At 39.4% G+C, this 10,439-nt stretch overlaps 2 protein-coding genes across 2 annotated transcripts; one reads left to right on the forward strand and one right to left on the reverse strand.

Annotated features, from left to right (window-relative positions):
• Nucleotides 1–1,372: 1,372 nt before the first annotated feature.
• Nucleotides 1,373–2,971, reverse strand: LOC311037770 (E3 ubiquitin-protein ligase TRIM39-like; the record flags this gene model as incomplete). The annotated part of the gene is made up of 1 exon (XM_084047060.1): nt 1,373–2,971. One exon carries the CDS (start codon nt 2,969–2,971, stop codon nt 1,373–1,375), a length of 1,599 nt encoding a protein of 532 aa, XP_083903186.1.
• Nucleotides 2,972–5,510: 2,539 nt separating this feature from the next.
• Nucleotides 5,511–10,071, forward strand: LOC311038191 (uncharacterized protein). The gene is made up of 2 exons (XM_084047577.1): nt 5,511–5,677; nt 7,552–10,071. The coding sequence occupies exon 2, from the start codon at nt 7,561–7,563 to the stop codon at nt 8,131–8,133; it is 573 nt and encodes a 190-aa protein (XP_083903703.1). The 5' UTR covers nt 5,511–5,677; nt 7,552–7,560; the 3' UTR covers nt 8,134–10,071.
• The last annotated feature ends 368 nt before the right edge of the window (nt 10,072–10,439 follow it).

Genomic DNA, 10,439 nt, shown 5'->3' on the forward strand with positions numbered 1-10,439 from the left:
TGCCGCAAAGTGGTGGCAGTCATGGAAAACGTACTCGAGTGTTTTACTTAAGTAAAAGTATCAATACTGCAATGTAGTAGTATTCCGTTACAAGTGAAAGTTTGGAATACAAAATTTACTTGAGTAAAAGTACAAAAGAATTGGTATCAAAATGTACCAAAAGTAAAAGTACCAAAATGTTTGAAAATAGCATATCTACGAGCTCACAACGCGTCTCGATGCGTTGAGAGCTTGTAGATCGGCTATTTTCCTATGTGTAAATAGGGCTGAAGTGGTTAATGAATGTTTTAAAACATTCATTATAATGTAAAAAATCATATCTGCAAAGTAACTAGTACCTAAAGTGTTCTAATTGTAGTAGAGTAAAAGTACACTATTTGCCTCTGAGATGTAGTGGACTAGAAGTAAACGTATAGACAATTGGAAATACTTAAAAGTACCTAAAAATTGTACATAAGTACAGTAAAGGATTAAAAACTCCAGAGGGGGATACAACGCAATTAAAATGGACGACATACATCTTCTGCATTATAGACGTCATATTCAACCTTGTAATCCAAATAACAGGATATTGTTAAAACAACATGTTTACAATGTAAATGCCACGTATAAAAATTGTGACATTTCCCCTAACAAAGTGTTTTGTCAGTTGGAATGGAATAGTTACTCAACTTTGTCGACTAGCCCCCCCCCCCCCCCCCCCAAAAAAAACATTTTTTTAATTCAAGTGGCAATAGGCTATATTTTGTATGCTTCTGGCAATAGGCTATATTTTGCTATAATCATACACAATGCCAATACACTGAAAACCTTCTCGGTTGGATAAAACATTCGATTATAGTCCGTGTCCAATTCACTAAGACTCTTGGACACCCCCCACTCAAACTGTAGTGGCATACATTGGTAGAGTTAATTCAAATAAAAATCACATCCATGTGTCTTCTGAAATGTATCCGTTTATTAAGAAATACTTGACAAACACGTTTAACATAATTAAAATAGGTTAGAGAAGTCACTGCAGTAATCTCCTTAAACCCACTCACAAATAGGTTAAGAACAGAACAAAACAGTCACAGCAGTAAAACCTTAAAACCTGTATAAACACTTTAAAACTGAATATCAGTTATAGAATGTGTGAAAACCACCTCTAAACAGATTGCAGTGTCCACAGAAACATAAATAAAACCATACAACAAACTTCAAATTTGACACGGCAGCTACTACTATCACACATTTAAAATCAAATTAATACATAAAACAATAATATAAAAAAAAAAGACAACACACTGATAGATGCGAGCTTTGTGTCTATGTTGTGCAAGGGAGGCACATTAAGTCAGTAACCACACTGAATGGAGTCACTTTGGGTGATTTACAGGATTACCAGAGGCTTGTCGAGTTCAGACTGGGTGCAGAAGAAAGGATACAGGCTCCCGTCAAAAGACTGGTCAGAGAATGTGTAGATGTGAGCTGCGATATCCACGTCATAGAAAGAGATCTGTCTCTTGTCACAGTCGACAAAGATCCCTACTCTCTCAGGTTTCCCTTTGACGTTCAGATCGTACGCAGCAGCCACTGAGCCCAATGCTCGATATTGCCCGGCCTCCAGCATGAGGACCCAGCGTCCAGTTCTACAGGTCCACCAGCCGTGGACAGGTTTTCTTCTGTTAACAGACCCTCTTGCCACTCCTACAGCCCAACTGGTCTTACCCTTCACCTGAACCACGTAGTAAAACTGCCCTGACCCAAACCCTTGCTTTGACAACACGGCGTGATATTTAAACCGCTTTTCATTGTCAGCAACATTCTGAGGGGTGGCTCCAAGCATCACCGCTTTCCCATCCGCAGACAGGATGAGGTCACGGTGTGCGGTGTCTGGGTCGAGGCTCACATCCACTGCACGGTCCTTCATCATCTTCAGTTTGATTTCAGGCAGACGTTCCAGTTCCTCGTTCAGCGTCGCTGGCAGGCGAGAGATCTTCCTCATCACAGAGGTTGTGTCAGATAGATGGATTTCAAAGACGGTGTTCTTCTGGTCCACGTTTAGCAGAGTGTTCAGTCTGGACAGGAACAGGACAAGGGCATGGCAATCGTCAGAGTGTGCGAGTCGCTCCAACTCGACACGCGTCTTGTCAAGCTCGGTCATTTCCACGTTCAGTTCTTTGATGAAACCCTCCGCTTGCTTCTCTGCAGATTTCCACCTGTCCTCAATCACCGCAACCAGCCCTCTCCTGCTGTCCTCAAGGGAGTGGATCAGGTCATCGAAGACACGCGTACTCTTAGCCATCTCTCTCTCAGCTTTCCTTTTGCTGGCATCGGTAGAGTGTTTGATCTGACTGATCTTCTCTGATCGAGCGTTTATCATACCGTGGACTTTTGCCATCGCCTTGGGCAGTTGTGCAAGCTTCACAAGTTCACAATATTTCTCAAGTGGTACAATGTGGTGATGTTTGTGGTCTGTTTGCATGCAAACACCACACACACAAGTCTGGTCTGTCACACAGTACAAGTCATAGAGCCTGTGATGCTTCTTGCACAGCTTGTCTTCAAGACCAGCTGCAGTTAGAGTGTGACTCTTGAGGCCTGCAACTCTCCGGTGGGGCTCCAGGTGCGCATCACAGAATGATGTTAAACACACCAGGCAAGACCTAACGGCCTTGACCTTGGGGTGATCAGCACAGATGTCACAAAGCACACCATCAGATTGGCCTGGAATTTGAGTCACGAGAGCCCACTTCTTAAAGTCAACAGCCAACTCGGACAAGAAAGTATTGACTTTGATTGCAGGTCTTGTGGGAAATGTCATATTACAGAGGGGACACCGGTAAGTGGCCTTGCTGTCCCAGTACTGTTCAAGACAAGCCTTGCAGAAGTTGTGTCCACACACGGTTGTGACCGGCTCAGAGAACACGTCCAGACAGATTGCACAGCGAAACTGCTCGTCTGAGAGGAGAAGGCTGGCAGTTGCCATATCTGGATAGAGAGAAGAAAAACAAAGCATTGATTAATCTTAAAAGCATTGTATAGTGTCATTGTACAGTAGATACATTTTAACCACTTAAGTTGCACCCAATGTCCCTAAATATTAAGTAAACATTTAGTGTTGAGCAAAAACAGGAGAAGGGGCCTAGTATCCACAAGTTTTCAGTGTCCCATGACATGAGCCCTTGCATGAAGTTTGGGCATCACGTCCCATTGTCACTCATTCAATTCAACCCCCCCCCCCCCTATTTTCAATAGATCTGCTATTGAAAATAGCAGATCTACAAGCTCACAACTTGTGAGCTTGTAGATCGGCTATTTTCAAATAAAATCTTGCGGGGAAATTATAATAAGCAGATCTGGCAACCCTGCTCACAGGGGTCCTGGGGGGGGTCCAGGGGGTTCCCAGCAAAATGTGTTAAAACAGCGTCACAAGCATTTTAACCCCTTTTATCATATTTTACACGTTGGCTATTCAAAAATGGCAGATAGACAAGCTCAGAGCTTGTACATCTGCCATTTTTGAAAAAAAAAAAAAGGTTAGAAAATGTTGACTGATTTTCAGACAGGGGTCCTTGGCCAAATGCATATCAATTTGGGGGTCCTTGACACAAAAATGTTTGAGAATCACTGGACTAGAGCCCTTGGGAATCCGGTCAAGTAACTATGGGTTTAACTCATTTAGACCAGAGGCCGATTCTATAACGCCTACTAAATCCTGACCCAAGTTTCCTGAACATTTTCAAATATTTGTATTAAAAAATGACCCTCCAAAAGAATGTGTGTTGCTATATAATGTAAATCAGTGGTGGAAAAAGTACTCAAATGTTTTACTTAAGTAAAAGTATCAATACTGCAATGTAGAAAGACTCTGTTACAAGTAAGTGTCCAGAATTCTAAATTTACTTGAGTAAAAGTACAAAAGCATTGGTATCAAAATGTACTCAAAGTACCAAAAGCAGAATATCCCATTTCACAAGTTTTCAAATGTATAAAAATATTTTTTATATAATAATTTATATATAATAGCAGATCAAAAATAGCAGATCTACAAGCTCACATTGTGAACTTGTAGATCTGCCATTTTCAAATGGCCAAAATGTATATAGGGCTGAAGGGGTTAATGTATGTTTTGTAATCAAAATCTACAAAGTAACTAGTAACTAATGTTTTCAAATAATAGTGGAATAAAAGTGCAATATTTGCCTCCGAGATGTAGATGAGTAGAAGTAAAAGTACTGAAAATTGGAAATACTCCAGTAAAGTAAAAATTTGTGGTGTAAACTTTAGTTTACACCACAAATTGGGCCCTCTAGAATTTCCATCTATACTATAGATGGAAATTCTAGAGGGCCCAGGGGACCATAGTCAAAGTACAAAGTGGTCAACTAGGGTTTAGCCAGTGGTGTAAATATACCATAGACAAAAATAGAAACACTAGGCTTCAAGTGGTTAACCAAACATTATGTTTTTTCCATATATATACACACACACACACGGGTAGTTAAAAATGCTTGTGTATACTTATTGTGCAAACAAGTGAAGAATTTGACACTTAGAAAACCAAATACATTTTCTTACCTCCAACTGTGGTGCAAGTTCGAAAAGAAAAGTTTCAGTGGATTTGCAAAGTGGGGTTCAGGCAGGGTAGTGAACATGCACAAAGCTTCCTGAGCTTTTTGAATAGTACACACAGCTGAAAGTAATCACATTAATTGCAGTGGTGGAGGTACTCAGATATTTTACTTAAAGGACAAGACCACTTTGGTAGAGGTTTAGATTGTGTATTTAGCTTGCCATGATGTGACTCCAAAGGTGGACAAGACATTTAAAAAAGATTGCTCCAGTGATTAGAAATTGCTAATTCAAAATATGCTCCTCATTGACTTACATTGTACAGTGAAACAGCTCTCAAAGTCACTCTTTTAGCACGTAAACGAACACAAACAAAGCTGATTCAGACAATATAGAACATCACCAAACCCAGTACTGTTTGTTTTATTTATTAAAAAAAAATGACTTCCCGTTGATTTTACTATTTGAAGATCCGGATCCACAGATCCAGTCCGGGTTTTCTTCCAAATAAAAATGGCAAAATCAACATGAAGTTGACATTAAAACATAAAAATAAAAACAGTACTGTGTTTGATGATGTTCTATTTTGTCTTTGCGTTCGTTTATGTGCTATAAGAGTGACTTTGAGAGCTGTGCTGTTTCAGCATACAATGTAAGTCAATGAGGAGCATATTTCGAATTATCAATTTCTAATCACTGGAGTAATTACTTTTGATTTCTTGTCCACCTTTGGAGTCACATCATGGCAAGGTAAATACACAACCCAACCCTCTATGGTCTTGCCTAGTACTTTTTCAACTGTGCTGTCCACTGTTTAATAAAAGATATCACAATCACCCAGTAGGTGGTGGTAACGCAATGAGTATGGATGCCAAGCGCCACAAAAACACCACAGAAGAAGTTCCCCAAACGGAAACAGAACGGCAGTAGAAAGTGTTTCCGGTCCGGGGGGAAAGGAACTGGAAGCGGACTGTTGCTGGTTTTGAACGCAGACAGAGATTTAACAACAATAGCCTCGTTAATTAAAAAACATCGCGTTTTCTTCGTCACGTCGCACGGGCGATCCAATACGATATAATCTAAAAAAATCCAGGCGACGGAATCCGGTGTGATTTTGAAGGTGAGATAAACCCTATGATGCATTTTAATTCCCTTTGTTACTTCCATTCCCGCCCGATTAGTAAGATTTCCCACCCGGAGCGATACAACATGCTGCACTGTGACGATATGGGAATTACAATGTATTTATATGGGAGTTAAAATGTATCTATGTGGGAGTTACAATGTATATATTATAGATACATTGTAACTCCCATTTAATATGGGAGTTACAATGTATCTCTATGGGCAGAGGGGGAGAAAAAGTACTCACATGTTTGTACTAAAGTAAAAGTATCAATGCAATGCTGCAATGTAGAAATACTAGTCTGTATACAAGTGGTTCAAACATGTAATTGAGTAAAAGTACAGAGCAAGTACTATGCAAAGCAGCTATTATTACATGTGGTTTTCAAACTCTATTATATCAAGGACCCTTAGTTTGGTATGAATTAGACCACAGATACATTTTGTTTACAAAATGCTAAGTGATGGAGAAGTTGGTAACCAAATGAACCCTTATAGATCTTTAACTCTTGAGAGTGTAAAATGAAACCAAATGGACCCTTACGGGTCCATTTGGTTTCATTTTACGCTCTCAAGAGTTACATTATTGTTAAACATCTGCATTACTTAATTAAATGTTATTTTGATCAACGTTTGGCTGCTATCTCTCCTATGGTACCACATCAATACAGCATGGAATTGTGGACAAAATCTCATCCAACAATAACAAAATATTCCAAGTTTTGGGTCTGACTCTGAGAGTCTAAATCTCATCAAACGGTGGTCCATGGCTCAAATGCCGAATAAATAATGGACCTTGATATGAAAAGGGTTGAAAAACCACTGTTGTAAGTCATGTGACAATGACTGTCAGATCAAGCTTTGATATTCCATGCTGTTTCCCTGTAATTGGTCAAATATTTGAAGGCAGAACTGACCTTTCAGGCCGTGACCCCCCAAAAAAACATATTTGAACTGGGGACCCCCCACCCCGATAAGCACTTGGAATTGTAGGAGTTGAGGCATTACATTTTCGGTTCCACAGATAAATCTTGTGAAAATAGCCGATATACAAGCTCACAACGCCTCGTACAGAGACATTTTGGTTGATCAAATGGGGGTCCCTGGCTTAATTCATTTCAAACTGGGGGTCCTTGAAAAGGTTGAGAATCACTGTTCTAGTTTTCTAATTTCTAATTAATTTCTAAGAACAATGTTTTGTTCTAATCTTATCATCCAGAATAGATCCCTCGCTTGATTGAAAGCAGTGTTGATTTCGTCGACTAAAACTATGACGAAAAATGTTCGTCGACTACCTTTATTCACTGACTAAAACTAGATGAAAACTAAATAAAAACTAAGCTATGACGACTAAAACTGTGACTAAATATATTGACAATTTCGTCAACAAATAAAAAATAGACTAAAATGATAGTGAGGGACTAGTGGAGAAGAGATCCAGTAGAACTAAAAGACAAGTCACTTTATGTTTGGTTGAGCTCGGGTGTTGCGCTCTGAAAATAGCAGATCTACAAGCTCACAACGCGTCGCGCTGCGATGTGTTGTCACAACATGTCGCAGCGCTTGTAGATCTGCTATTTTCAGCATGCAACCAAGTGTAAAATCAACCTTTACGACACCATCAAGGCACCGCCACAATACATTTTAGTCGACTAAATCAACTGTAGATTTAGTCGACTGTAATCTTATGATATTTAGTCGACTAAAGCTAGACAAAATCTAAAACATTTCAGATGACTAAAATATGACTAAAACTAAATGGAATTTTATTCAAAAGACTATGACTAAAACAAAATCAAAATTTGCTGTCAAAATCAACACTGATGGAAAGCCAAGTTTTGTAACGTAACCTTCACGATATTTTTACAGGTACAAAAAATGGCAGAGGTGTCAGAAGCTGGTTCTCCTAAGAAGAGAGGTCGGCCCAAAGGCTCCCCCAACAAAAGAACACTGGCGAGAGCCCCCACGGCTTCCGACGGCCCAAAAAGGCCAAGGGGCCGGCCGAGGAGTAACCCCAAGATCAAGCTGGAGATCAAGGAGGAAGACGGGGAGGAGGAGATCAACGGCAGCTCCGGGAGAACCGAAAAGAGGGGTCGGCCAAAGGGCTCTCGCAACAAGAAGCCCAAGCCCGTGGGGAGGCCGAGGAAGCACCCTCCGCCGTCGGCCGACGAGCTGAAGAAACCCAAAGTGTGGAAGCCGCTCGGAAGGCCGCGCAAACACCCCCGCGCCGACGACGACCCGGAGGGCGCCGGCGGAACCACGCGGCGCAGCAGAGGCCGTCCCGTCAAGGCGGGTTCGAAACGGGCCGCTCAGCCGAAAAAAGACACCTCCTCCGCCGCCGCCGGTGGGTCTCCGAGAAAGAGGGGACGTCCTAAAAAAATTGAAGTGAAAGAAGAGCCTGAAGTGAAAGAAGAGTCTGAGAGTGCAGGAGAAATGGATGCATCCGAGTAGGAGGTACGCGAAGAAGAAGAAGAAGAAGATGGGGGGGATAAACTAAAAACTGTGTCCCAGTAACTGAACCCAGTTATTGATCAGGAAGTAGGCCCACGTGATGAAGGTGAATTGTAGAGCTGCAACAGTTAAGAAAACGAATCGATTTAATTGAGTATAAAAATAAAATAGATTTACATAAAATGGAAAGGAAAAAAAAATGTTTTCAATGTTGTTTTTTTGCATTCTCTTTTTTTTGCTGGTTAAAGTTACATGAGTTCATAATGCTGTGTGATATTCAATGTAAGCTTCTCATATGAACACAGTGGTTGTTTAGTTAACATTGGTTTCTGGAGAAACAAAATCTTTTCGTTTTGCTCTTCACTTCGGCTTTGTGTCCGAGGGGGAGGGACAGTGAAGAAGGTGTGGGGGATTCCTCTTGTGTTTTCACATGGGGGATTCCTTTTGTGTGTCCGATTATTAGTGATCATTTTTGAAGTACTCATGAAAAATGTCTACAGATAATAGTTAGAATTCCATTTTGTTCACATCGATTCATTGATGTGTGTATAAAATAAAATAAAAACACACGCTTCCCAATAAATTCAAAGAGTAATCGATAGAATAATCACTAATAACATTTGAATTATAAATAGTTAGAAGTAGTTAATTTGGCTATAGGTGACCGGTACCACACACAGTGGGGACGTTAATCTGGGTTCAACCAATAGAAAAACGTTTGCAGTAGTCTGCTGCACAGACAGAGGACACAACGTATTTGGTTGCTTTTGAAAACATAGAATACTAGTTTGAACGAAGCTGTTTTTAACAGTTAGTGCCTCTGTTTTCCTGACTAACTTGTATTCTTTTTACCCTTTAATGTGCTTTTGATGCTTTCATTGATATGTCATTGTCATTGCTGTTTTTTATGCTGATGTTTAATCGTTTTAAGAAGCAAGAAACAAAACGAGCATGCCATTAGTTTTGTGCTTATTTCTTTAAGCCCCCAGTTTAATTGTAATAATAGTTTTCAGTATGTGGGGTTGAGATTGAACCTGGGATGGGTTATAACTGTTAAAATGTAAAGAAAAAAATGTTTTTGTCATCCCAATTTCTTTGTATGATAGTTTTTACTTTCTCTCTCCCAAAGCCATTTTACAGTTGAAGATGTCATTATGGTTGTTTTATATTAATTGCCAAAGGTTTGAATGTGCTGCCATCATTCCTTGAATGACCAGTTGCCATGCATATTGCATTTCGTCTGTGTCGGGCAGAAACCTTGTGTCTCCATATTTCTACTTGTTATGTTTTATTTAGCAAATGAATGCCCTACTTCATTTGTACGACAGTGTCACACTAAATGATCCTTTGGAACACAGATTATTTCCATCTCCTGAAATGTTACGGTTTTGGACATGCAAGGTTTACACCCAACAGCGAAGATTTATTATTATTTTTTTAAGTCATTGAGGAGTCCTTAAACTATGACCGTCACGCCTGAGATCCCAGAGATTTTCACCTCCAAGATGCTATGGTTTATTTTTTGTTGGATTTGTCAGATGTTCACAAAGTTGCAGTAGTCATTTCAAACTTCAATCTTGACTCTTGGAATTCTGATGTGTAGATTATGAAGCTTTTTTTCTTAAACTTCTTACTTACTCTTTAGATCCCAATGCACTTCACTGAGAAATGTTTTGGTTGAGTATTGCCAAACATGAGAATAGTATTCTGTGTCCAATTAATGAAACAATTGTATTATACTGTAAAAAAAAAAAAAAAAAGATACAGATGAGATTGCTTGATAGGCTACACTTTCAAGGTTACCATGCAATCTGGTTTGGGTGAAATCAAACCAAACCATTTCCAGTGAACATGTTTTTGTCTTGTGTGTTTTGAATGAGAAATTCAATAACTTGTTGTGACATATGTTCTCGAAATAAAATGTCAATATTACTTTTATTTCTTATGGTGTGAGATTTTGTATTATCTAGGGTGTACTGTACAAGAGGATTGCTACATGTGTATGTATGTATGTATGTATGTATGTATATATATATATATATATATATATATATATATATATATATATAATATACTCACATCACTTGAGGGCAGCACAATGTTATGTTTTATAATGTAATAGTGAAGCTTTTCAACTATTGTTTTTTCTTGATTGCTTGAGCACATTAACCGAAGTCACTTACAAAAAACAGTTACTCTGCCACCAAAACAGAATAGTTTGTTGTTATTTCAACGCCTTGTGAGCTTGTAAATCGGCTATTTTTCTGTGCCTGCCAGCCAAGCATATCCGGTTCATTGTGACCTTT

The sequence above is a fragment of the Gymnoscopelus microlampas genome, assembly GCF_963454915.1.
Source record: "Gymnoscopelus microlampas genome assembly, chromosome: 21".
Lineage (NCBI taxonomy): Eukaryota > Metazoa > Chordata > Actinopteri > Myctophiformes > Myctophidae > Gymnoscopelus > Gymnoscopelus microlampas.